The following is a 25,113-nucleotide window of genomic DNA, read 5'->3' on the forward strand; positions in this document are numbered from 1 at the left end:
ATATCAATATGTTTTTAATACGTATATTAGGGGGTTCACCCCCTAGTCAGTACCTCGCTCTTTACGCGAAAGTTCAAATTTTGTTGCAATTATTTAAAAATGACCTCTTAATCACAAAGGCCTTTAATTAGAATAAGTAGCTCTTATAAAAGTACTAAAAAATCTTTGGCTTAAAGAGCGAGGTATTGACTAGGGGGCGAACCCAATAATATACTTAACAATTTCTGTTCGTTTTAAGTTTTGATGTTGCTCCTTACTTTCAGTTGAAAAACTTGTTGATTTTTTTATTTAATTTCTGATGGTTTTTAAATAATGCTTGGAAATGCGGCACCCCCTTCATGGCAATGTCCCTTCCCCCATGAAAACTTCCTGCATGGAAAGGTCCTCCCGCATAACCCAAGACCCCCCCCCACTACCAGAAAGAAATCCCCCTTGAAAACGTCTGTATACATCCCAATAACCAATGTTATATGTAAACATTGGGTAAAGTTCATAACTATTAGCCTTCCCCCCAGGGACTTTGGGGGATTAAGTCATCCTAAAAGACATAATTATTATATTTTCGACCATGCTGAACAAAATGGCTATCTTAAAATTTCAATCGGGTGACTTTGGGAAAAAAATGAACGTGGGAGGGGGCCTAGTTGCCCTCCATTTTTTGGTCACTTAAAAAGGGCCCTAGAACTTTTAATTTCCGTTCGATTGAGCCCTCATACGATATTCTAGGACCACTGGGTCGATACGATCACCCCTGGGGAAAAAAATTAATAAATAAACACGCATCCGTGATCTTTCTTTTGGCAAAAAATACAAAATTCCACATTTTTGCAGATAGGAGCTTGAAACCTCTACGGCAGGGTTCTCTGATACGCTGAATTTGATGGTGCGATTTTCATTAAGGTTCTATAAATTTTAGGGGGCCTTTCCCCTTTTTTTCGAAAATCAGCCAAATTTTCTCAGGCGCGACACTTTTGATGGGTCGGACTAAACTTTATGAAACTTATATATTTGAAATCAGCATTGAAATCTGATTCTTTTGATGTATCTATTGGTATCAAAATCCCGTTTTTTAGACTTTCGGTTACTATTAAGCCGGGTCGCTCCTTACTTACAGTTCGCTACCATGAACTGTTTGATTAGAACCTAATTTTAAACTAATTTTAAAATTTTAATGTATTTTTCTAGTTTGAATGTATTTTCTTATTAGCTTGCTAGCTACCGCTGCGACCCGGAAATCGGGTAGTTAGAACCTAACCAAAAATAAAACTAGTTTAAAAATTTTAGGGTATTTTTATAGTTAGAACTGAAAGATTCAATTTCTTGCTCGGATACCATAAATATTTTTGCATTTTGCATAATAGCTTTAGTGACCCAGAACAGAGAACAAACCACAGTTTCCAGACTTCCGCAGGTGTCCTTCAAGGATGCCTTTTGTCTCCAGAGCTGTTCAACCTTTTCCTCACAGCAGTCTTATCCCTGGTGGAGACAACTTGTGGCGCACATATAGGGGGTGTTCAGATAGATAAGCTAGCTCTACGCCGACGATATCAACGAAATGGCTGAAACACCCGAGGATCTACAAGCCGTTCTTACCGACGTCTTCGAAGCCACTAGTTCTTTTGGAATGATCATAAATGTATCAAAAAACAAAGGCTATGTGCTGCTCACGAAAGCCACAGGATACAGTTAAGCCAGACCTGAAAATTAATGGAGAGAGTATCCAGTGGGTTGACGATTTCCCTTACCTCGGTAGTCTGATCACCAGCGACAACAGTCCATCAAAAGACATCAAAAGACGTCTCGCCCTCGCGAGTTCCAGTTTCAAGGCCCTTATGCCCATATGGCGAAGCAAGGATTTGTCTCTGCGGCTTAAGACACGACTTTTTGATACCCTGATCATCCCCATCGCAATCTACTCATGTGAAACATGGACGCTGAAGGTAAATGACACCCGTCGACTTGCAGCATTTGAAACTAAGTGCCTCCGCCGGATCGCCGGAATCACTTACCTTGATAGAATCTCAAATGTCGAACTTCTCGAGCGCCTTAAAGTATAACAAACAATTCTCATGAAGATCCAGCAACTTCGATGGCTCGGTCACGTACAACGGATGAGTCGGTACCGTCTCCCAAAATCACCTTCGAAGGCCAAATTCACGGTTCTCGTCCTCGTGGTCGTCCCCCAAAAAGGTGGAAGGAAAACTTTGCACCTCACCGCCTCTCGGACCTTCTTCGCCTAGCAGAAGACCGTGAAGCATACAAAAGGCCCATCCACCCTGTTACGAAGATAGAGGCCCCAAGACGACCTTCAAGGACGGATGGGACTTAAGTCAAGTAAGTCAAGTCATTTTGTTCAAAGTAGTTGAAAGGTTCGGAAATTATATCTTGGAGGGTGACACTCCTTCCACAGCCCTCAGGGTGATGGTTGTAAGTTATGCCCTTAAAAACTTGAAAAAGGGCTCATTCGATTAGAATTTAAAGGGCTCTTGCCCTTTTTAATAGTCAAAAGTGATTGGAGGGCAACTAACCCCACTTAAACAACTCTCACGCCGACCTTTTCACCAAACACATCCAATCACAGTTTTTAGATAGCCATTTTGTTCAACGTAGTTAAAAGTTTTAAAATAGGTCTTTGAGGATGATAGCCCCTCAGAGCCCTCAGGGCGAGAGTTGTAAGTTATGCTCTGGGGGCATATAAGGTTTTTATACGTATTGATGTTGTAGAAACTTCGGAAAGGACTCGTTCGATTGGAAATTAGAAGGGCTTGTGCCCTTTTTAATAGTCGAGAGTGATTGGAGGATAACTAACACCTCGCTCGCACCCACCATACCCAAATAATATACAATGAGAGTTTCTACATAGTAATTTAGTTTGAAGCAGTTACAAAGTCCGGAAACTGTGCTTATAAGGAAGACACTCCCCCCCCCCCACAGCCCTGAGGGAGAGGGTTGTAAGTTATGTCCTGGGGGCATATAAGGATATTTTTATAGAAAGCGTTGCCGTAAGAACTTCAAAAAGGTTTGTTTGGAAATTGAAAGGGCTAGTAACATTTTAAATAGTCGAAAGTGATTGGAGGGCAAGTAACCCCCCTCTCACGCCCACTAGTGATAAATAGGGATGTTTTTGAATTGAAGTTATCAAGTGTTTTGCAGTAGGTTGCATCAAGACATGGCAAATTGTAGAAAGAGAAAAGCCAAGACAGATAGTCCAAGTAATTGAGAGGCAAATGTTTAATGTTGGCAAATTGGCAAATAGTGATGTTGTAGAAACTTCAGAAACGGCTCATTTGATTGGAAATTAGAAGGGTTTGGGCCTTTTTAATAGTTGAGAGTGATTGGAGGATAACTAGCACCCCTCTCACATCCACCATTTCCCCAAACACATCCAATCACCATTTTTATATATCCATTTTGTTCGACGTAGTTAAAAAGTCTGACAATTATGTTTTTGAGGATAACACTCCCCCCACAGCCCTCAGGGCAAGGGTTGTAAGTTATGCCCTGGGGGTATATAAGGTTATTTTTATAGAAAGTGTTGTCGTAGAAACTTCAAAAAGGAATCATTTGATTGAAAATTGAAACGGCTAGTGCCCTTTTAATAGTAGAAAGTGATTGGAGGGTTAGTAACCCCCCTCTGACGCCCACCATTTCCACAAATACATCCAATCAAAATTTTGAGATAGCAATTTTGTCCAACGTAGTTGAAAGTTCTAGAAATTATATCTTTGAGGATGACACCTGGCATATAAGACACCTGGTATATCTTTGAGTTATGCCCTGGGGGTATATAAAGTTTTTTTGGAAAGCGTTGTCATAGAAACTTCAAAAGGGCTCATTCGATTGGAAATAGAAATAGCTAGTGCCCTTTTTAATAGTCGAAAGTGATTTGAAGGCAAGTAACAACCCTTCCACGCCCACCATTTATCCAAACACTTCCAACCAAATTTTGATATAGCCATTTTGTTCAAAGTAGTTTAAAGGTCCGGAAATTATATCTTTGAGAATGACACTCCCCCCTCCCACAGCCCCTAGGGTAAGGGCTGTAAACTATGCCCTGGGGGCATTTAAGGTTTTTATTGAAAGCTTTGTCGTAGAAACTTGAAAAACGGCTCATTCGATTGGAAATTCAAAGGGTTAGTGCCCTTTTTAATAGTCGAAAGTGATTGGAGGGCAGCTAACCCTCCTCTCACGCCGACGTTTTCCCAAACACATCAATTAAAATTTTTAGATTGCCATTTTGTTCAATTTTGTTAAAAGCTTTAGAAATTAGGTCTTTGAAGATGGTAACCCCCTCCGAGCCCTCAGGGCAAGGGTTGTAAGGTATGCCCTGGCGGCATATAAGATTTTTATTGATAGTGATGTTGTAGAAACTTCAAAAAGGGCTCATTTGATTGGAAATTAGAAAGGGCTTGTGCCCATTTTAATAGTCGAAAGTGATTGGAGGATAACTAGCACCCCTCTCACATCCACCATTTCCCCAAACACATCCAATCAAAATTTTGAGATTGCAATTTTGTTCAACGTAGCTGAAAGTTCTGGAAATTAGGTCTTTCAGGATAACAACCCCAGCACTCAGAGCAAGGGTTGTAAGTTATGTCCTGGGGCCATATAAGGTTTTCATTGAAAGGGTCTCCGTAGAAACTTCAAAAGGGCTCATTTGATTGGAAATTGAAAGGGCTAGTGCCAATTTTAATAGTTAAAAGTGATTGGAGAGCAACTAACGCCCCACTCACGCCCACCCTTTCTCTAAACACATTCAATAAAAATTTTGAAATAGCCATTTTGTTTAACGTAGTTGAAAGTTCTGGAAATCAGGTTTTTGAGTATGACAACCCCCTCACAGCCTTCAAGGGCAAGGGTTGTAATTCATGCCCTGGGGGCATATAAGGTTTTTATAGAAAGCGTTGTCGTAGAAACTCAAAAAGAAGTCATTCGATTGGAAATTGGATAGTCGAAAGTGATTGGAAGGCAGCTCATCCCCATCCCACGGCCACCCTCCCATTTGCCCATTATGTTTAAAAACTAAATGTTGGCTTGAGAATAAAACAAAATGCACTGTGTTACTGCTAATTCCCAACAAGGCATCTCAGCAGTATCCCAAGAACGAATGAGTAAATTATGTTGACTTTCGGTTCTACTTCTTCTCTTAAAATTTAACCAAATCAAAATAGCGTAAGTGTATTCGAGCTATCAAAGAAAGTAAACAGATTTTTTTGCGAATGGTATCAAGTTTTCTATTTCAGGTCAACTTGAGGAAGTATGAAACTAAATTAAACACTACTATTTTGTTTCCAGATTTTTGAAAGGGTGTATGTTGTTAAAAATTGCTGAAAAAGTTTCTCCAGCATACAAATTTTGCCACAAAGTAAGTTTTTTAAAGAAAAGTAAAGAACTTCATTAAATCAAAAATGAGCAAAAGTAAAATCAAATAATCTACCAAGCGTGAAACTACCACAAATCAGCATCGATAAATTAATGAAATCCAAAATGAACAGAAATTATAATAAATAACCGAGTCAAACTCAAAACGAGCAGAAATTAACATGAGTAGGGCTCAAAGCCCCTATGCCTTCCCAAGGCCAGAACATAATTTGCACTTTACTGAAGAAAATACAAATGAATGTGCGTTGTCAGTTTCATATTCATATACTGATATTTAGTAATCAAAATGTTAATATTATTTGATTTATTAGAGTTATAAAAGTAAAAACATTTATATTTTTTCAGTAAAGTGCAAATTATGTTGTGGCCTTGGGAAGACATAGGGGTTGTTAGCCCTACTCATGTTAATTTTTCCTCGTTTTGAGTTTTATATCAGATATTAGAAAAAATTAGGGGGGGGGGGTAGCTGTCCCCCCTAAGTGCACAGGCCTAGAAATACCACTGTACATGTACACAATTCATTTTAGGCCTAGACAGGCTAGTTCAGAGCTTAGATACCTAAACTAGTACTTGGGCATCAATTGATGAAAGTTTTGGGGAGAGTATATTTACAAACCTGACAGATTGTCCTTTTTAGTCATCTACAGGGTCCCCGGGATTTCAAGGGTATCAATCTAAAATAAAATACTTCTTGAATGATACAGCTACTGGCACCCTGCTAGAATGTCTGTCACATCTTCGACTCCTAAATTTCATCTAGGGTAAGAATAATCTGCATTTGAGGCTAGCCTTTTTCTTTCAAAAACTTTTATTATAATGTTTAATGGTAGACAATTCACTGGAATACGAAATTCGGTCCCTAATATCTTGGATGGTAAGCCTACTTTTAAATAAAATTTCAAATTAAAACCTTTTCAAACTGGGCATAAACCTTCAACGGCTTTGACCTCCTTAGAACCTGGTTCCAAATTTGGATGTCCTAACCAAGTGATATACGACTCATCCTTCTCTGGTCGTCCCACCCCCTCGTTCCAAATACATAAACTTTAAACCAAGCACTGAATGCAAAAAAATACGACTTATCCTTTTTCCACTCCTCCTTCCCTCTCAAAACTTTTTTATTAGGCCCTCCACCTTCTGCCTCTCGCTATTCATCTCCTCGTCTCTCTTTTCTTCTTCTTCCTGTTCTATACCTCCTCCTCTCTTCAGTATGTTAAGCCGATTGTTTTATAATTTCGATGATAGCTTCTTGAGAAAATAACAAAAAAAAAAAAAATGTGGGTGAGTAATTTTTGTCGTTAGATCAAAAAACTGATGGTAAAACGAAAAAAAATGATAAAAGAAAAATGTGGTCCAGTGCACAAAGCCCAGTCAATCTAACTACACCCCTACTATTTCTCCAAGTCCTTTATTTGTGTACTTGTCTACAATGGGAAACAACTAAATTACAATGACTGTAAAACTAATCACCTTAAGCTTCTTTTTTTTCTTACAATTCTTTCAAACAGTGTTTATAATCTTCTTTGTCTTGGGTGCTTATTCATTGTGTGGAAAGTTTATCCTGATGTGTTCAAAGATTCAACATTACAGTTTGAAAATTTAATTTTCGGAATAAGGAAGCAATAAATTCCCCTAAGAATATAAAATTATACCGAAACCATTCAAGGTGAATCGATCTCTTTTACTGAGTTTTTCAAAATATGGTCTTTAATTTTTAAAAAAAATTTCGCTTCGTATCATTGTGCCCAAAAGCTGCACACCTGGGATTTTGATAATTTACCAGGGTCATACAAATAAATTTCATAAAACTCTTCGTGAAGGCGCGTTTGATCATAATAATGATTTTTTAGCGTAAACCATTTGAGATCTTCAGGAGATCCATTTCAAAGGATTATGCATTTCCAAGCTTCATTTCTTGTTGTTTCACGGACGATTGACAAGGCTTACTCTTTACTTATTATTCACTATTGTAAATAATATAGACGTAACACTTCTTTTCCCTCGATGATCTATTCAAATGATATTTACTATACTCCTTGCTGGGAATGTTTAGTAATTCTGTTGGAAATCTTATCCTATTATGTTAAATGATCCAGGCTTAAATTTTCAAAATTCGATTTCTAAGCAAGGAAACAGTAATTTCCCCCGGAGAATATAAAATTTTATTGAAAAACTTTGACAAATTAATGTTTTACGCCCAAAGAATGTCAGAATATGGTCATAATGTAATTATATCTAGCCTATCTTCTTCCCTACTGAAAAATATCGTTAGTGTAGGCTTTTTCCGTCATAATTTACAAAATGAGTCTTCCAAACTGAACTAGGTTTTAGCTGTATAATAATCATTGAACCCTAAAAGTTTATTGAACCCACCCGTCAAGGTGAAGCAATGATGGAGTAATGACCTAAGATGTATTAAGAACATGGCTACTCAATTGTGCGTTCACGGGCACCGCAGTGCCTTCGATCATTTCCCGTCTCCCCGATGATGTCTGGTTGTATACAATCAAACACGGCCGACATCCCAGCCGTTTGAAAACCTCCGAACCAAACTGAATAAGTCCATGAAATACAAAGAAAAGATAAAAATTTTACATTAGAAGACGAATTGATGGCTTTGATTTTTAAATGCCCCTGGTCTAGCCGACCGACATCTCACAGTGTATTTCATGGATATGTAAGTCTAACCTACGGGGGGATGGAGAAAAATAATCAAAATGTATATATTGCTGGCTGATGTAGAAAAATGTGGAAAACATACTGGCTGATGAAAAGTCAAAAGGGGATGACCCATGCAAAATATTCCGAAATCCGTGAAACACTTTTGTGAGACTGATCTGCGTAGGCTCGTTTTTGTTGATTCAAATTTCGTTGAGTTCAATTTTGCATTGATTTAGATTTTCTAGCTTAGATCTTGCGTGAATTGAGTCTTTGTTTCTTCAATGGTTCTAAGTGGAATTTCAGTGTATTAATCTTTTCCTAATTAAAATTTTGGGTGGTTGCAATCACACGGTTTGAATTATATATAGGTTGAATTTGGCATCAGCTGAGTTCTGTCGGATTTTTTTTTATATATACGATGGAGTTATCCGGACATAGTTTTTTTAGGTTTAATTTTACGTTAGATGGAATCCTGGGAGGGTTGAATTTTACTAGGTTGAACTTTTATGGATTTAATTTTCAAAAAAAAAACGATGTTTACCTGAAGACATGTCTTTTCTATTAAATTAATTCTTTCCCAGGTTGGAATTTTTTAACAATCATGTCTATGCTGAAACTGAACTAGATATCTTTTCCCGGCTCGAAATTCATGACTCTTTAGCGCTTTTAAAAAGTTTCCTATATTTTCTTGATTAGAATGGCTAGCACAGGAATATTCTGTCATATACAATAGCAAAACACTTATCAATTCTCCAATTAACATCTTATAGGCAAATGGTTTTGTACATGAATTCAAATACTAACAGACAAACGTTTTGACAAGGTGCATTGAGTCGAAATCGAAGACACCGACAAGTCTAGCGTAAACACTAGCAAATATTGACTGTAATGAAGATTGCACGTGCCAGCCAGAGACGGACTTCAGCAGAAAAAATATGTGGAAAATCTTGGCATGACGTTACAGTCAACGGAGTTAATGCTGGCGCCTACAAGGTCCATGCATCTGAATAAATAATGATGAACTTAAATAAAAGTTAGCTGAATAGAAACTTCTTTGAATAGAGACATTTAAACGTAAAAGGCGAGCTTACGTAATAGCATTCTCTGAATAGATAACTTGGTTAAATGGAAATTTTTATATGAGAGTTGGACCTTTTCTTTAACTTATTACGGAGGAGAGGGCGCATAACCCCTAGCACCCTTCTATGGTTCAGCGTATGTTTCACTCTATCTTGTAGAATTTTCTTTTATTTCTGCCCTAACCAGGTACGTAAGCAGGGTGGCGTCATAGCCCCTTCGCTATAGTGGCGTAATTTCATCAAAATTTGGTGGGGCGGGGGAGGGGGGAGAAGTTACAGCCAATTTTACCAAATGAAGTGAAAATGACAGTGAAAAAATGAAAAATGAGCCATATAATACCATAAAGGCAAAACTATACTAAAGAAAACTGACCCGTTTCTTTGGATGCTTGAATTATGCAGGCTTTTCTTAGTTTTGACAAGATTTTTGAAGAAACTAAGTTTCATCTGGGTAGGGGGGACTGGGGTTCCAGGGGTAGGGGGAAAACTGGGGTCTGGAAGGGGCAGCCCCCCTACCCCATAGCAAATTACGCCCCTGCTTCGCTTTAGCTCGAGCTGAATATGTTCCAGTGCCTTTGTGAACTAAATTCTAGTTTTGGCATTGGCCAACGCATTACAGTGGTTGCTGAGGGTGTCTGAAAATATCTTATTTCCTTTCATTGCAACCATATACTTGGATATTGTTTTTATTTTGATTAGTTTTATTTATTGGCTTTTACCAGAGAGCTATCAATCATATTACAGCAGATTCCTCCTGCAATTGATTACTTGTCTTGCAACATTCTAACCGAAAATAAAGGATTCGGTTTTAATAACTTAAACATGGAAACTTGTGTATCCAAAGTTTTTCCTAGACTTGGCCAAGTTTAATGTTGAATTTTTCAATGGGCATCAATCATATTACAGCAGATTCCTCCTGCAATTGATTACTTGTCTTGCAACATTCTAACCGAAAATAAAGGATTCGGTTTTAATAACTTAAACATGGAAACTTGTGTATCCAAAGTTTTTCCTAGACTTGGCCAAGTTTAATGTTGAATTTTTCAATGGGCCTTTAGCTGTTAAACCTTAGCATTAGCTATCCAAGAGTTTTCATCGTTCTTTTTTTTTTTTTTTATAATGAATTAATGTCTTATTTTATGGAGCAGGTAAATTTATCTCTTGTTAATACGCCCATATTGACACTGATATTTTATAATGTGAAACCGGAGTTCCTATCTTGTCTTCACTGTTTAAACAGTCTAATCGTTAATTTCTCATGGATAATGAATTCTGAAAGCTCTCGTTTTGTTGACTTAAAAGCTAATATTCGCTAGCGCTAGAAAATAAACTGAAATATAAACAAAGTAAAATTGAGAGGTTTAAAACTCTTTAAGATTTCTACCACAACCATTAGAATCATCCGGGATCAAATGAACTTTCCCTGTCGAGGGGGGGTGGCTTAAGGGCAAATAATGTTATTGCCCTTCTCGTTAAATGCCCCAAAAAGTTACGTACTTGTTGACAGAGGCAATTTATCCTTATTTTTAGGGAAATTTTGGTTGAAGACATCCCGATGTCTGACTTTTTACTGGAATATGATGATACCACAAACAATGCTCTGGTGAAAGAGCTCCAAATAAGGGTCAGATACTGGTCGATGGAGCAAAGATATTTATTACTCGGCATCTTAGGAGATATTATCTGGGACATGCTACTAGTGAGGATCTGAGCAACAAACTCCTTCAATATATAGAAGATGACGGGTTCCACTTGAGAGACTGCTGATGGTTACGTGCGATGGTCTAACTGTCAATAAGAAATTTGGTCAATTGTTGACTTGGAAAAGAAAAAGACACTATTCAAAATGTCTTTTAAATATCGCTACCTGCAACATTCACGCAGTGTATAATATGTTCCCAAAAGGACTGCAGGATCTCGGCGAGAAATGTTCTGATATGATAATTGTTGTTTACCATTTCTTCAACAGATGGTCTGCTTATTGTGCCGATTTTAGACGGTGTGAGCTGAAATTTAAGGCTCCGCGACATAATTTGTAATAGCACGTCCCCACTAGGCGGTATGCCACAGGAGAAGGTGCAAACAGCCTGATCGAGCAATGACCTGCTCTGATTGAATATTTTCTGGAATTCGTGCCAAAGAAAAATAGCTTAAAGCATTTTATTTCAAATCCAAAGTATCTGAAAATTGTAAGTTGGCTAAGAAAGCCAACAATGAAAGCTCAATCTAGCCACTCCCGCTGTTTGCCGAAGCCTATTACCAAAACACTTGGAAAACTACTTTTGACTTTTGGCTCCAAGCATATGAATTGGGTGCTAAACCTGGTCCGACACTCTAGGCAGGTTGATGAGCCCTGTTAGGCTTTGGACTGGACGCCTGTTTGCCTGCGATTCCAGGTGACTTTAACGGTCACGTGTCAATTCTTAAACCTGGTCAACCTACCTGAGACTCTAGGCTGGTGTGCCTCTCCAAAAGCTAACACACTAGAATTTATCCAATTTTAGAGTCATAGCTACTTCCGCAGTTTGCCCATGCCGTTTACCAAAACACTTGGAAAACAAAAGGTCGCCCCATTTGCCTGTGAGTCCAGGGGACTTGTGTGTCATATGTCAATCCTAAAACACGGTAGTCCGTCTGAGACTCTAAGTGGGCAAGCCTACTGCGCTTGGGTCACTTGTTCGCCTGTGAGTCCAAGCAAATTCAGCCCCCCCTCTTTTGCATACAAGTCCAGTCGTTATTGTCCGTCATGAGCCAAACCAAAAATATCGATCATCCCTTAGTTCTATGGCTATCTACCTTAGTTCTACTCTAGGAAGGATGTATGGTTGATAGACAATATCTAGCATCAAGTGAAAATGACATAAGTTTTTATACAATACTGAAAAAGGCTTTTCCAGTTTTGCCTCTCACACAGACTACCTGTCTTGGCTTTTTCTCCAAATTGCCAATGGCTTGATGGCAACTTGATATTAATTCAAAATCAACGGATGGCAACTTGAATTAAAATTAAGTTGACATCAAGCCATTGGCCAATTTGAGACAAAGCCAAGACAGATATTCTGAGTGAGAGGCAAAGCTGGCATAAGATTTTTTTCAGAATTGTATATAATGATGTTATTTTCACTTGTTGATAGACAGTCTGTCATCCATCCATCCATCCTACGGCAGAATTAAGATAGGTAGCCATAGAACTATGGGATAATGGAGATTTTTGGGGCCTAACTCATGACAAACAATGTCGATTGGACTTGTATGCAAAGGGGGGGACTGAATTTGCTTGGACTCACAGACGAACAAGTGACCTAAGCCTAATGGGCTTGCCCGCTTAGAGTCTCAGGCGGACTACCGTGTTTTTGGATTGACACATGACCAACAAGTCCCTTGGACTCACATGTCGAACGGGGGGACCTATAGTTTTCCAGGTGTTTTGGTAGACAGCACGGGCAAACGGCAGGAGTAGCTATGACTCAAATTGGACGAATACTTGTGTGTTAGATTTTGGAGAGGCACATACCTTCAGCAATACCTTGACTGTGCTCACTGGAGTGTTTCAACGACAAGAGCCGTTGATTCATGTGCTGAATTTTGAGTTTCGTCGGTTATGCACAGTTCTTCTCGGACAGATTGTACGTGCCGATGATGTCAACCATCATCTCGCTGTGGGATTTGAAAGCGTAGATAGTGCTTCAAAAGTATACCTAGAACAACATTTGTGTAATGAGTAGATCCTGGCAGCTCTTGCTACTTCGAAAGTGAATCTGAAAGATATAAAACACTTTTTTCCTAGGAGTTAGGAAGCACGTCAAAGCTGCTGTTTAACATTTGTTGGCAAAATGCCCTGTGAATAATGAGTTTTTCCGAAGCCTTACCTGCCTTAGCCTTCTCAAGCCAAATTCTCAGCTGATAGGCTGCAGTGATGTTCTCTACGACACAAGAGAACTTCCGTGTGAGACGAAGATAGATAAAGTCTAGGCATAACGGTTATTATTACAGTCGGACCCTGTGTCACCATGCACGAACAGTGCACGAATCGATAGCTATTGGCAAAAGATCCTAGAACTGAAGACACCAGGTGATGATGTGAAATATCAGGCCTTGGGTCGAGTAGTTAGAGCAGCTATTTCGCTCTGCCGTGGAAGTGCAGACGTGGAGCGATAATTCTCGTTCAGTCATTAAATGACTAGCATACAAGTCCGTACAGAGGAGTGGACCCTAAACGCTAAAGCTTTTGCTGTTGATGCCCTGCGCAACTATGAGAACATACCCGAGCTTGTGTTGACAGCAAAGAAGCTGCTGTGTTTAGCCAGATCAGCTAGAGCTAGCTATGAACTTTACCTTATTGGACAAAAACAGGATAAATTGGAAAAAGAATAGCTTGAAGCTCAAAAGAAAGATGAGGAATTGGCAGTCCAGGACCTGTTCCAGAGAAAGCAGAAAATAGCGGAAGCTAGAGTCAGAGATTTTACAAGAAAAATAGCTAAACAGAAGAAATAAATTGGTTTCACTCTTCTGAAAGAAGCAGGAGAACGTCTGACAAAAACAGTAGAAGAGTAGGACTTTTTGAACATTGGTCTGGCTCAAAGCATGCTAGCAGCCACACTAAAATCTCATTTCGAAGAAAGAGAAAGGGCAAATGATGCTGAATCTGTGGAAGTACTTGTTTTGGAAAGGAAATCAGAACTGATCGATCACCTTCAAAGAAGCCTATTTATTTTAAGTGTAATTCTACTACTGAATTGTTACACTTACTCATGGACGCCAATCGTACGGTTTATTCCTGTTCGTAAACTTTCAAAAGTTCTGCTCTACTAAGGTTGTTTGTTCCTTTTAGCCTTATCAAAATTCTGATTTCAATAAATTTAGCTTTCTGTATGAGTAAATAAATTAATCGAAGATAAAATAACGCTTCCAGCCTTCTTTTCCGTAACCTCACGGGCTTTCAGAGGGCGATGATAATCATAAGGCAGTAACTGGAATTTGTGTAGGTCATCTGCCTGTGCTCTGAGTACCTCTTGGTAGTCACTTTATGTCACTTTTTCTTAGTTGCGAAATAACTAAAGTCACTTTTTTTCGGGAGTTTACATAATAAAACCCCAGTAGTTTACATGATTTAAAAATTTGAGTTCAATTGCATTAAGCAAATTTTTCACTCTTTGGTTTCAATACAACGTTTTGCCTTTGTTTTTCCAAAAAAAAATTTCATATTTTAGGGATTTTCTTGGCATCTTACCACAAATGTCTGTCAAAACTGATCATTTGTTTTGTCTTTTTTTAAGATAACGAAATGTTGAGAAACATAGTCTGTTGTAGCAGAACTTTTATGATGGAAGCCATATCAGTTCAAAAGCATATTATTGATTTTCAAAATATTTTCCTAATTAAGAGGGGATGACATGATCCATACTACTTTGAAAGTAATTAGATATACCGTGGAGAACGTGAAGTAATATTTGTATGCTAGGCTGATGTTTTAGCCTAAACTTTGGAGTTTTAACACTAAAGGTGGATTCAATGCAGTGGAAATGTCAACTCTTGGGCTGCCATTGCTCAAAGCTGTTGGTGCAATCCTTTTACTACAACTTCAAGTAATTTTATAAGGAAATTTGACCTAAAATTGTATGATATTTCATGATTCTCGATCTATTTGAATCTCAAACTAAATGGTTGTATGATTGTTCAACAAGAACAAAAATGGCTACCCCCTATTTATGTTGCTTGTTTCGTGGCCAGTCCTTTCTTACTAATAAAATCTGAGCTTTTGATTAACAAGCGAATCAATACGTCAATAAAGTTTTTCGTTGCTCATTATGACAGATTCAGAGGAAAGCAATTTTATTAATCAGAATGCTTCCCATCAGCTATCGTTGATCAAATCTTTGAAGCCTTCCTTATCTTTGCTATCCAAAATTGAACCTGTATAAGATGCCTAAACTTGGTTTGTCGATTTATCCTAAATACATATGCGCAGTAAAAAATGTATTAGGTGTGTCTTGTTTATTCTTAGGATTAGGAAAAAATTAACTTATTCGATTTTGATTTATCTGACTGGGAGTTCTAGGACAGTAATTGGACTTGTTGTATTTCTTCTTTGGGAGGTATTGTGTTGTATAGAACCTAAAGTTTTTAGGGAATGGAATTTCATTTTGGATGGAACTTAGTGCCTGGAGTCTTTTTACCTCTCTTCACTATTCTTGGTCTAATGAGGAGGCTTTCAGAGAAGGTCAGGGGTATTAAAAAAGAGCTATGCAGCTATTGCAGTCTGGATGTAGGAAGTTATGTCGGGATTATTTCCAGTGGAGGGAGATTTTTTTTTGCCAATATGCATTTTGATTAATTATTTTTGAAGTGTATTGTGTATTAACCTTGGCCCAGTAGAGCTTTTAGTGTTAATAAATCATATAATATCATATGCATTTTGATGTGTTTAAAACAAAAAAGATTTGACCTACTTCATGCGCGCTATAAGATAACCGAACCAAAATTAATGTAATTACTTAACAGAATATTGTCAAGCAACTTGAATGGGACTTGTGGTCTGCCCTATAACAATATTTTACATTTTACTATTGATAATCTTACCTCTTTCGGTCTTAAGAATTATTTAAGCTAAGCATAATTTTTGTTTTCCCATTATATTTCGTTCTCAACTCCTTTAATCAATACAAATTTGATCTCGCTCTGAAATCTTTTAAGAAGCAGTCTTTTAACTAAAGTTGAGAAATTTCCCCAGTGTATCATCAGCACCGTTCATATTGCGCTTCTATTTGTACTAATCTCTTCCACTCTCTAGAAAATGGGTTTTCTTATCTATCTCTCATTATTCATTTCCTTTTTATATCACTTGTCTGCGCTGAAAATAACTGGTAATTAAACAAGATTGCGTTAATGGTATTAACTCTTTCAATTTGAAATTAGACAGCATGTCTTAGAGAATAGAAAAACACTGAGTCAACTCTTTTCTAATTAGTAGTATAGAGTATTAGGCTATTAGAAGATTGAAAACAACAAATTTTTATTGTAAGTTATTTGTCTGATCTTTTTATTGTCAAGGATGAAGAAAACTGGGTTCGCCTAAGCGGTCGTTCAATCGGTCGTCGAAAATAAAATCGCTTTATGTGTCCATGTCATATTTTTTACCCAACTTAAATCTTCCCCCCCCCCCTCTCTCTCTCTCTCTTTCTTTCTCTCTCTCACTCTCTCTTCCTCCCCTTCTCTTTCTCCAGATATTTTGGGAAGGGGAGTGGGTTGATATTCTCCGCTGCGTTCGGGTCTGGTTTTAATAACCAAAAAGACATTATTAACATGATATTGAATTAGCCCGAGAAAACCCATGAGGTTTCTGACAATGACTTAATTTTACAGCAAAACAATGCTAATTTAATTTAATAGCCGTTGAAGTTCCAAAAATGTTGATAATGCAAAAGGACTTGGCTCTTTCAAGATTCAACTACGAATTTCTGTGTATTTCCAAAATATGAAGAGAGTTCACTATAGGTAGGTTACCCTACCTATACCAGTCCATAAAAATATTGTGGATGCAGCCTCAGATGCAACCTATAAAACTTATCTTTAACTTGGGAATGCTTTTTGAGAAACAACTGTCATAATCTAAAAGACAAGACAAAAAACCGGTAATATGATGTCAAGGTACGAAGCGTGGAAGGACTGGAAACCCGAGCTGCAGACTGTGGCCAGTAAATTGAACGGTGGGACGTGGTGTCATGCTATATTTGCTTTGGCTGGTGGTCCCATTCGGTTTAAGTAGGTGAAAAAAGGCCAGTGGAGCCAGCTGTTTTTCTAGTATTCACATTTAAGACTGAATAGAAAACATAGGTCATCGCATTTTTTCTTTTAAAAAATTATTTAATGACAAATGGCTATAATGACAATAATGGCTTCTGTTAGTTTCTCAATTTGTTTTGTAATTTTATACATTTTTTTACTTTTTTGGCTAGTTGCTAGTTTTGGTTAGTTGTATTACATATCTTGACCCACCCGACAGTCATCAATGGTGTAGAAAAATGTATGAAGTGATGGTGAAATTTTATTTCTGATTGCGAAAACTTTGCTTTCGGTATGTTTTTATTTCAGACATAAAACAGGTGACGTTTTAATGTTTGTGCTATTCGTAAGATCTTGATAACGAAAAGTCAGCCAAATTTCGGATTATGTCCGTGCAATTGAACTCATCTACAATTAATAAGGAGGAACTCGAGCTTTTCTAAATTCTAAATTTGACCGCTGACGGGATATGAACCTTTTTCTGAAAATGGTGATTGTGGTCCTTAGAATGTACAGTTTGGCTATGTCATTCTTTCTTTGTCTCTAACATCTCAGTCCCTAGGTCATATTGTAAATAAATGGGATTATATCTATTTAGGTTATCCAGTCTATTCTCTTCCGCTGTTCTTCTATGCTTTGAATGCTGAATGAATTTTAAATCTATTTTGAATGCATTCATTATAATGTCACTCCCTAAATGCAATTGTAGTTAGTTCCGTTGCGGTGGTATTAATTTTACAAAGAGACTAAAGGGACGTTAAAACTTGAAAGAGATTCCTTATCAGTATAAAAGAGGGATAAAATTATAAAGTAAGTTTTGAGCCATTCTCTTTGATATTTTATTCCTCGTTTTCATTTGCTCAAGGAGTGAAGACTATATATGTTTATTAACGATGAATAATGGATATATGATGTATTCTGTAGAAATAACAGTTCTGAATTTTGATTTCTTGAAGTTACCAATTGAGATGTTTTTATTCTTCATTTGGTACTAGTATCACTGAAATGGTTGCGCGTTTTCAGCAAACCCTTGCAGCCACGTTTGAGTATGGTGGATGGATGAGAGTCTTTCTTTGGTATGTCCAATCTAAATTTATAGGGAAATTACTAGTTGGAAGGATGAAACTCCTTTAATAAAGCCAATTTCTATGGATCTGTCTGGTTGGAATTAACTGAAATTTCATTCTTCAAGACAGACTATGCGATATATTTTATCGAACGTTCATTTTCAGACAAAAATGTATATGTTCGGGAGTGAAGAGGCGAGATTTTTATTTAGTATGTTTTTTGGCTTTAATAATTATCTCAGCAGTGTAATAAATATTTCATTCCAATGAGGCTTATAGGCCTTCGCAGGCTACATAAGCACTTAAATTACGAGACTTCAATATGTAAAATAGCCTATGGTTGGTAAGTTACAATAATTCACAAGATTAATTACTTACGGACCTTTTATGTGAACTAATGTAGTAAGCCTACTTAGCCAATGTGAAACCACTATTTGATTTCTATTAAAAGGTCAGATTTTCTTACTATGTAACCACTTAATTTTAGCCAAAATTATTTTTAATGAACCTCGTTTACTTGAAATTCAGCCATTCTGTCAACCAACCTCACCCTTTGACAAATCAAATTCATTTTTGGGCTTGGAAGGGTATTCAAGATAGATTGGAATAGCACAATTTGATTTGAGATGTCTCATACGTATTCGTGATGTGTGGCAGAACTGTGAATTGATTTTCCTTTGCTCTCATATTCTTCTATTTTCTTTTAGAAGCTGTTGTGTCATTACGCTTTTCCGCATTGTCGAATACTAAATGGCAACGCATTAAGTCTTCCACTCTGTTATGAAGATTGTATAGCTGTTCGGCAGTCTCTATGCTTCAATGAATGGTCGCTGATTGAGGAGGACAAAAAACGGGGTGTTGTCATTGGCTCTCGGGGTCATTTTCGTCTTCCTCAGTGTGAAACGTTACCAAGAGTCGATGACGTGGACGAAAATGGGCATCCAAAGTGTTCCCACGCAGGATTAACTAAAATTAAGAAGGACCAAGTTACAAGTAGGTTTTGTCACGTCTCAATTTATTCTGTATGTCTTTGGACAATTGCTTTCTTCTTCTTTTATTTTAGCTTAACGCCCTTTATTTCTTCTTTATCCTAATTTCCCTTATTTTCACCATAGCTTTCAATAACAACTCTAAAATTAATTAAATTGTTAATTTTATACCGCCACGTAAATTTTTTTTTCTCTCTCTCTCTGCCCTCTCTCTCTCTCTCTCTCTCTCTCTCTCTCTCTCTCTCTTTCTTTCTTTCTTTCTCTCTCTCTCTCTCTCTCTCTCTCTCTCTCTCTCTATCTCTCTCTCTCTCTCTCTCTTTCTCTCTCTCTCTCTCTCTCTCTCTCTCTCTCTCTCTCTCTCTCTCTCTCTCTCTCTCTCTCTCTCTCTCTCTCTCTCTCTCTCTCTCTCTCTCTCTCTCTCTCTCTCTCTCTCTCTCTCTCTCTCTCTCTCTCTCTCTCTCTCTCTCTCTCTCTCTCTCTGTTTACTATATGTAAATACTAGGTTGTTCATTAAGTTTTTGATATTGTATCACCTGAAATCGTTATTGGTATTAAGTCATCTATATTTCTCCTGCTTTGGGCATTACATTATTTTGGAGAATATGGTCATTTTAAGATGGCGCTGTTCATGGAGATAAATTTTCGCTCAAAAGATTTGGAAGTTTGTTGCATACAATGTGGCATGAAATAGTATACCATCGTGATAAGACCTATCATTCGTTAGTTGGCCTTTCAGAGATGTAAATTTCTTAATGTACAGGGAATTTTAAAGATATTCTATTTACATTTTACTTATAATTCACATTTGCTCATTCTTTTTACATGTACAATAAGTAAATTACATTTTTTTATTATTAACTATCTTGGTTTGCATTTTAGTATATCATTTATATTTCGCAGTTTAGATCTACCTTATTCAAAACATGTTATATATGTAACTTATATTTATATTTAAAAGACCATGAATCGTTTATTGTGTTTTAATCCTTGTCTTTCTCAAAGTAGGTGAAAAGTAGTAACGGATCTTATTTATTCAAATTTTTTTCATTGAAGTTCCTGTTTCTCAGAGTCTTAATGTGCCATTAAGACTCTTCATGGCACAAATAATCAGTCCTATAAAAGTAAAATACTCAACAAAAGACAGTTGGTGGAATTCTATTTGATAGCTTTTTTTCAGGTCTCTTGCCCATTATCCAATTTGACCTTTTTTTCTATTCCCTTCTTTGGCAATTGCTGGTGTTGCTATATATTTTTCTCTAGTTTTGTCAATTAGACTATTCTGTATAAAGTTTATTTTTAAGATGTCGACTTTTAGCAAAATCGTTTCGAAAGGTTTAGTGGCAGCCATGTTTCCATCTTGCAACTGAATAAGATTAACGGGCCAAATGACAAATTTGTCTCGTGAAAAAAAAAGAGTATGAAATATTAATTTGTGTGCTTGTGTGCTATGGGATGGAAAACTTACTACTATTATATTTTATAAGTGCTTCTTCTAAAAATGTACTTGGGGATTCTTGTAATTCGCTACCTTGATTTGGTTATCGCTATCAGCTTGCTCTGTCTTAGAGGGAAGCAGTGGCGGTTCTGGCCGCTCTTGCGCCCAAGGCAAATTGTTAATCAATCAATACTTTATTAATTATTTTTATTTATTAACTTTGCCCTCTATTTTATTTCAATAAAAACTCAAAAATTACAAAATTATTATAACCGTTAAATTGTTTATTCGAATTTTTGTGCCCCTAATCTTTCTACTCCCAGGGCAAGTGCCCTTTTTGTCCCTCTCCTAAAACCGCTTCTGGTGGGAACAGTATCTGATTTCATGTAATTGCTCTACTATCGATTCTCTCATAATTGTTGTTATAAAAAGTAATGTTCGAATAATTTTTGTTCGTTGCTAGCAAACAAAATCAACTCTATTCGTGCTCTCGTTAGCCAAATTACTAGATTTTTTCCTGTTCTTCCTTTGTAATCGCCGTTGTTGCTATAGTTTCGACATCAGAACCGGGGAAACACGGAAGGTGAAGACAATAGGAGATTGAGCTAATTATCTTGTTTGGTAGGTCTTGAGAAGTAAGGAATTTTCGTGGTTCGTTCGTCATTTATTCTATAGGAAAGGGTGAATCTCTACAAATAGATTTAGTTGACTATAGTTTTGACATCAGAACTGGGGAAACACGGAAGGTGAAGACAATACGAGATTGAGCTAATTATCTTGTTTGGTAGGTCTTGAGAAGTAAGGAATTTTTGTGGTTCGTTCGTCATTTATTTTATGGGAAAGGGTGAATCTCTACAAATAGACTTAGTTGGCTTAAGTATAAGTTTATTGCAAACTCTGGACGTGAACGCTTCTTTTTAGTAATTATTGCAATTCTATTTGTGGTTTTCCATCCAAGAAACTACGCAAAATAGCTTAGTCAGTTCCATTTTTCGGACTCATTCCTTAAAAAGATGATGTCTGCCCCCTGGTAAGAAAGACAAGGGGATCCATCTACTGTATATCGTCTCAAAAAGGCTTTGGAAAACCCCTGAAATGCCTTTATTTGAAGTACCAGACCCGGACACTCTTACTTGAATGTAATTTATGTATTATGTTTTGTTGCTTCAAAAGATACTAGATATTGTAACTTCCTTTGAAATGAACCCTTAAGGTTTATGCTCACTATGCATGCTTTTGACCGTTTTTAAATAAACCGTGGACCGTCTTCAATTTTCGACTAAAGATGACAATTTTGGTACTATTCGATAGCTGAGACTTAGATTTATAAATTCACCGAGTTATATTTTTGAAATATGATTCAAATTTTTTTTTTGATAGAAAAATGCTTTTTAAAAACAGAGAACTTTGCGACTAATTTGAAGCTACTATTTTGACCGAATAGACAATGTATTTGTATCATATTGTTCAGTAGCTTCAGATCTATGCAATCACCGTGTCAGATTTGTTATATTACTTAGACTTTTTTGTAGAAAATAACGTAAACTTGCAAGAAAATGCAAAAATTGTTAAATTGTTACAAAAATAGATGGACTTCGCTTCGCTATTTCTCATTCAAAGAATAATGAGTGGATCGTTTCGGAAGGCTGTTTGAAATGCATTTAAAGTAGGCGGCTACCGTTTTGTCTACCTGTCTAGAAACACCTGTTTACCGAAGTTGTCAAACCTACATGCTAAACAAGAATGAATTACATTGGTTGGCTTTGGTCCGCCCTATATTTTACTTTTGACCAATAAACCACGCCGATTGAAACATATGGGAAATGATAGAGTTGCAAAAAGCGCTACCATAACGGAATAATTTGGATGGAGCTGATTCAAATGAGTCTTTACATAAACGTTTAACAGCTCTATACTGTTCCAAGGCTCCGCTAGTGGTGAAAAAAAAAAAAAAAAAAAAAAAAAAAAAAAAAAAAGAGGAAAAGGATTTTCATTGATTTTCCTTGCTGTTCAAGATGGGTGTCTGCTTGTTTCCAATCCTGGGTTTTTGGCAACGTTGATTCCAATGGCGGTGTTTTTATTATTTCGATCCGGTTTCATTTTCGAGGGGTTTCCGTATATTTCCAAATTCCCATAAATTTCTTTCCAAAATAACACTTTACTATTAAGACTAATCGAAATAATAGTTATCATTCGTGAATTAGCTACAAATGGTTATATTTCTTAATAGACAGTTTTCTTAAACGCGTTTTGAATTTTAGGTCACTATAGGCCTTGGTTCGTTTTTACTAGACTGCAGTGATAGCCAAACCCTACCTCCAAAATGAGCTATGGGAAAACTGAAGGATATTATAGGGAAATCCAGGATATTCCGGTTTGTGGCGGGCTTAAGGGATCCCTCTCTCTCTCCTCCGTAGTAATTTACTGACCATACACCTCTTTTTCCGTGAAATTTTTATTGATAAATAGTAATAAATTGTCTGAGAAGTGAAGGTAAATGATTGATAATTTAAGTGCAACAATTTTTTTTTCAACAAAATTACCAATATTATATTGATAACACTTCTATCTGTATTTCAATTTAAAACCTGTTTTCACAGTTGAAATACTACTGTGCCCAAAACAGGAGCTTGTATGTTTCCTTTTTTTTAAGAGCCAGGATAGGGAGCCTCAATTTTTCAAATGTTTTACCACAAATTTGAAACAAAATGTTTGTACCTCCATAAAGGCATTTCATAGCTGCCCCTATAGGGCCAAGCTGTTAAAGAACGAACCGTAACCCATAGTAACCGAAAATTTAGAAACGTGTTTTGAAAAAAACAAAAAAAACGTTGTTTTTTTTAATTGAGGGAAGACCAGCCATTGTTAAGACAAGAATCTGTCTCAGTCTGTTCCCAAGATCAAACACTTCTGAGAATTTTGTTATTCTAATCTTGGAAGAAAAAATGCACCGTCAAAAAAGTTCAAAACCGTTTTTTGCTTATTTGTTTTTTAAATCATGCTTAAACAAAATTTTTTTTCTTAAATTATTTTGCCTTTCTTTTGGTGAATCAAACATTTTTTTTTTGTTCGATTGAATTATGGGCTGAATAATTTGGGACAAGAAGTCTAGCTTACTTGGGTGCCAACCTATTTTTATTGATAGGGTAAATGTACACATACATTTTATTATATGAAAGTAAAAAAAAATACATGGTTAAAATTAAAACGAACAGTTAATACCGTAAATATGAGGATGGAGAGGGGTTGCCCCCTCTCTTAAGGGGTTTGAGCCCCCCCCCCCTGATATTTTGCCTGACCCGTAACAACGTAACAAAAATGCATATAAACAATTTTTTGTTGCGTTTTTTAAAGTTTCCTTTTGCAAACCACCCTTTTAAAAAAACACCGTTATACTCGTAAGTAGTAAATATAGTAAATGGTGATGTCTTGCATCAAGATCAAACCTTTCTGTTTTGCATTATTTTTCATTTATAATCATCTTCGTTGTTGTTGAATAGAAAATTTGCACTTCTCATAAAGAAGTGCAGAACAATGCTGAAACTATCCAGCTTGAGAATGTTGCACTCGAACGGAGCAATGATTGCAACATCCAGCAGAATAACTGCGAAATTAAATTAATTGTACGTTGGACATGTCTGCGGGAACCAAGTGTTCTTCTACTGTCTAAATGTCGAACTTTTTTCAATAACTATTCTGATTATTATCTGTGCTGTCATTTTCTGTGTCGGATCGGGACATTCACCTTCTAGTGTAAAGTAGTTGGAATATGAATTCGAGTATTTTGAATAAGTTTGAGAAGGCTTTTCCTGACGTCTCATTCCTTAGAGATTTCGCCATGTATATGTGAACTAGAGCTCCGTCCAGGGGGGGGGGGCTTTTGGGACTAAAGTTATTCGTGACAAAGGGTTTGTTCCTAGATCGGTCGAACATCCAATAGCTGGGACTTCCGATTCTAGTGAGTTGTTTGTTCTTCTGCTATCTTATATTTACTGTATATGTATTCTCACGTTATCATAAAGGCTCATTCGATTAGAAATTGGAGGGGCTAATGCCCTTTTTAATAGTCGAAAGTGATTGGAGGTCAACTAGCCCCCCCCCCATGTCCATCATTCCCCAAACCACATCCAATCAAAATTTTGAGATTGCCATTTTGTTCAGCGTAGTTGATTTCCAGATATAAATTATATTTTTGAGGAGAACACTCCTCCACAACCCTCAGGGTAAGGGCTTTAAGTTATGCCCTTGGGGCATATAAGAACGATGTTGGCACAATGTAATATTTATTATTTTTGCCTTTAGACCAGGGCACTTCGTATCGACGAAGTTGTCGTAAAAACTTCGAAAAGGGCTCATTCAATTGGAAATTGGAGTGGCTTGTGCCCTTTATAATAGTCGAAAGTGATTCGAAGGCAACTAACACCCATTTCACGCCCACCATTTCCCGAAACACAGCCAATCAAAATTTTGAGATAGCCATTTGTTCAGTGTAGTTGATTTCCAGATAGAAAATTTGTTTTTGAGGATGTCACTCCCCCACAACCCTCAGGGGAAGGTTTTTAAGTTATGCCCTGGGGGCATATAAGAACGATGTTGTAACAATGTGTTTTTTTTTTGTTTTTGTTTTTTTTAGACCAGGGCACTTCGTATCGTAAAAGTTGTCGTAGAAAATTGCAAAAGGGCTCATTCAATTGGAAATCAGAGTGGCTTGTACTCTT

At 37.0% G+C, this 25,113-nt stretch overlaps 1 protein-coding gene across 1 annotated transcript in view; it reads left to right on the top strand.

The window, feature by feature from the left end:
• LOC148939457 (muscle, skeletal receptor tyrosine protein kinase-like) overlaps positions 1-25,113 on the top strand; it is a 160,590-nt gene that overhangs the window by 82,051 nt on the left and 53,426 nt on the right. Inside the window, exon 8 of the mRNA XM_089106883.1 lies at positions 18,679-18,964. Within this exon, the coding sequence (XP_088963009.1) occupies positions 18,679-18,964 (286 nt within the window). The remainder of the gene's footprint in view (positions 1-18,678; positions 18,965-25,113) is intronic.

Source organism: Artemia sp. Qi Xiang Cuo, chromosome 21 (assembly GCF_049724085.1).
Source record: "Artemia sp. Qi Xiang Cuo chromosome 21, ASM4972408v1, whole genome shotgun sequence".
NCBI lineage: Eukaryota > Metazoa > Arthropoda > Branchiopoda > Anostraca > Artemiidae > Artemia > Artemia sp. Qi Xiang Cuo.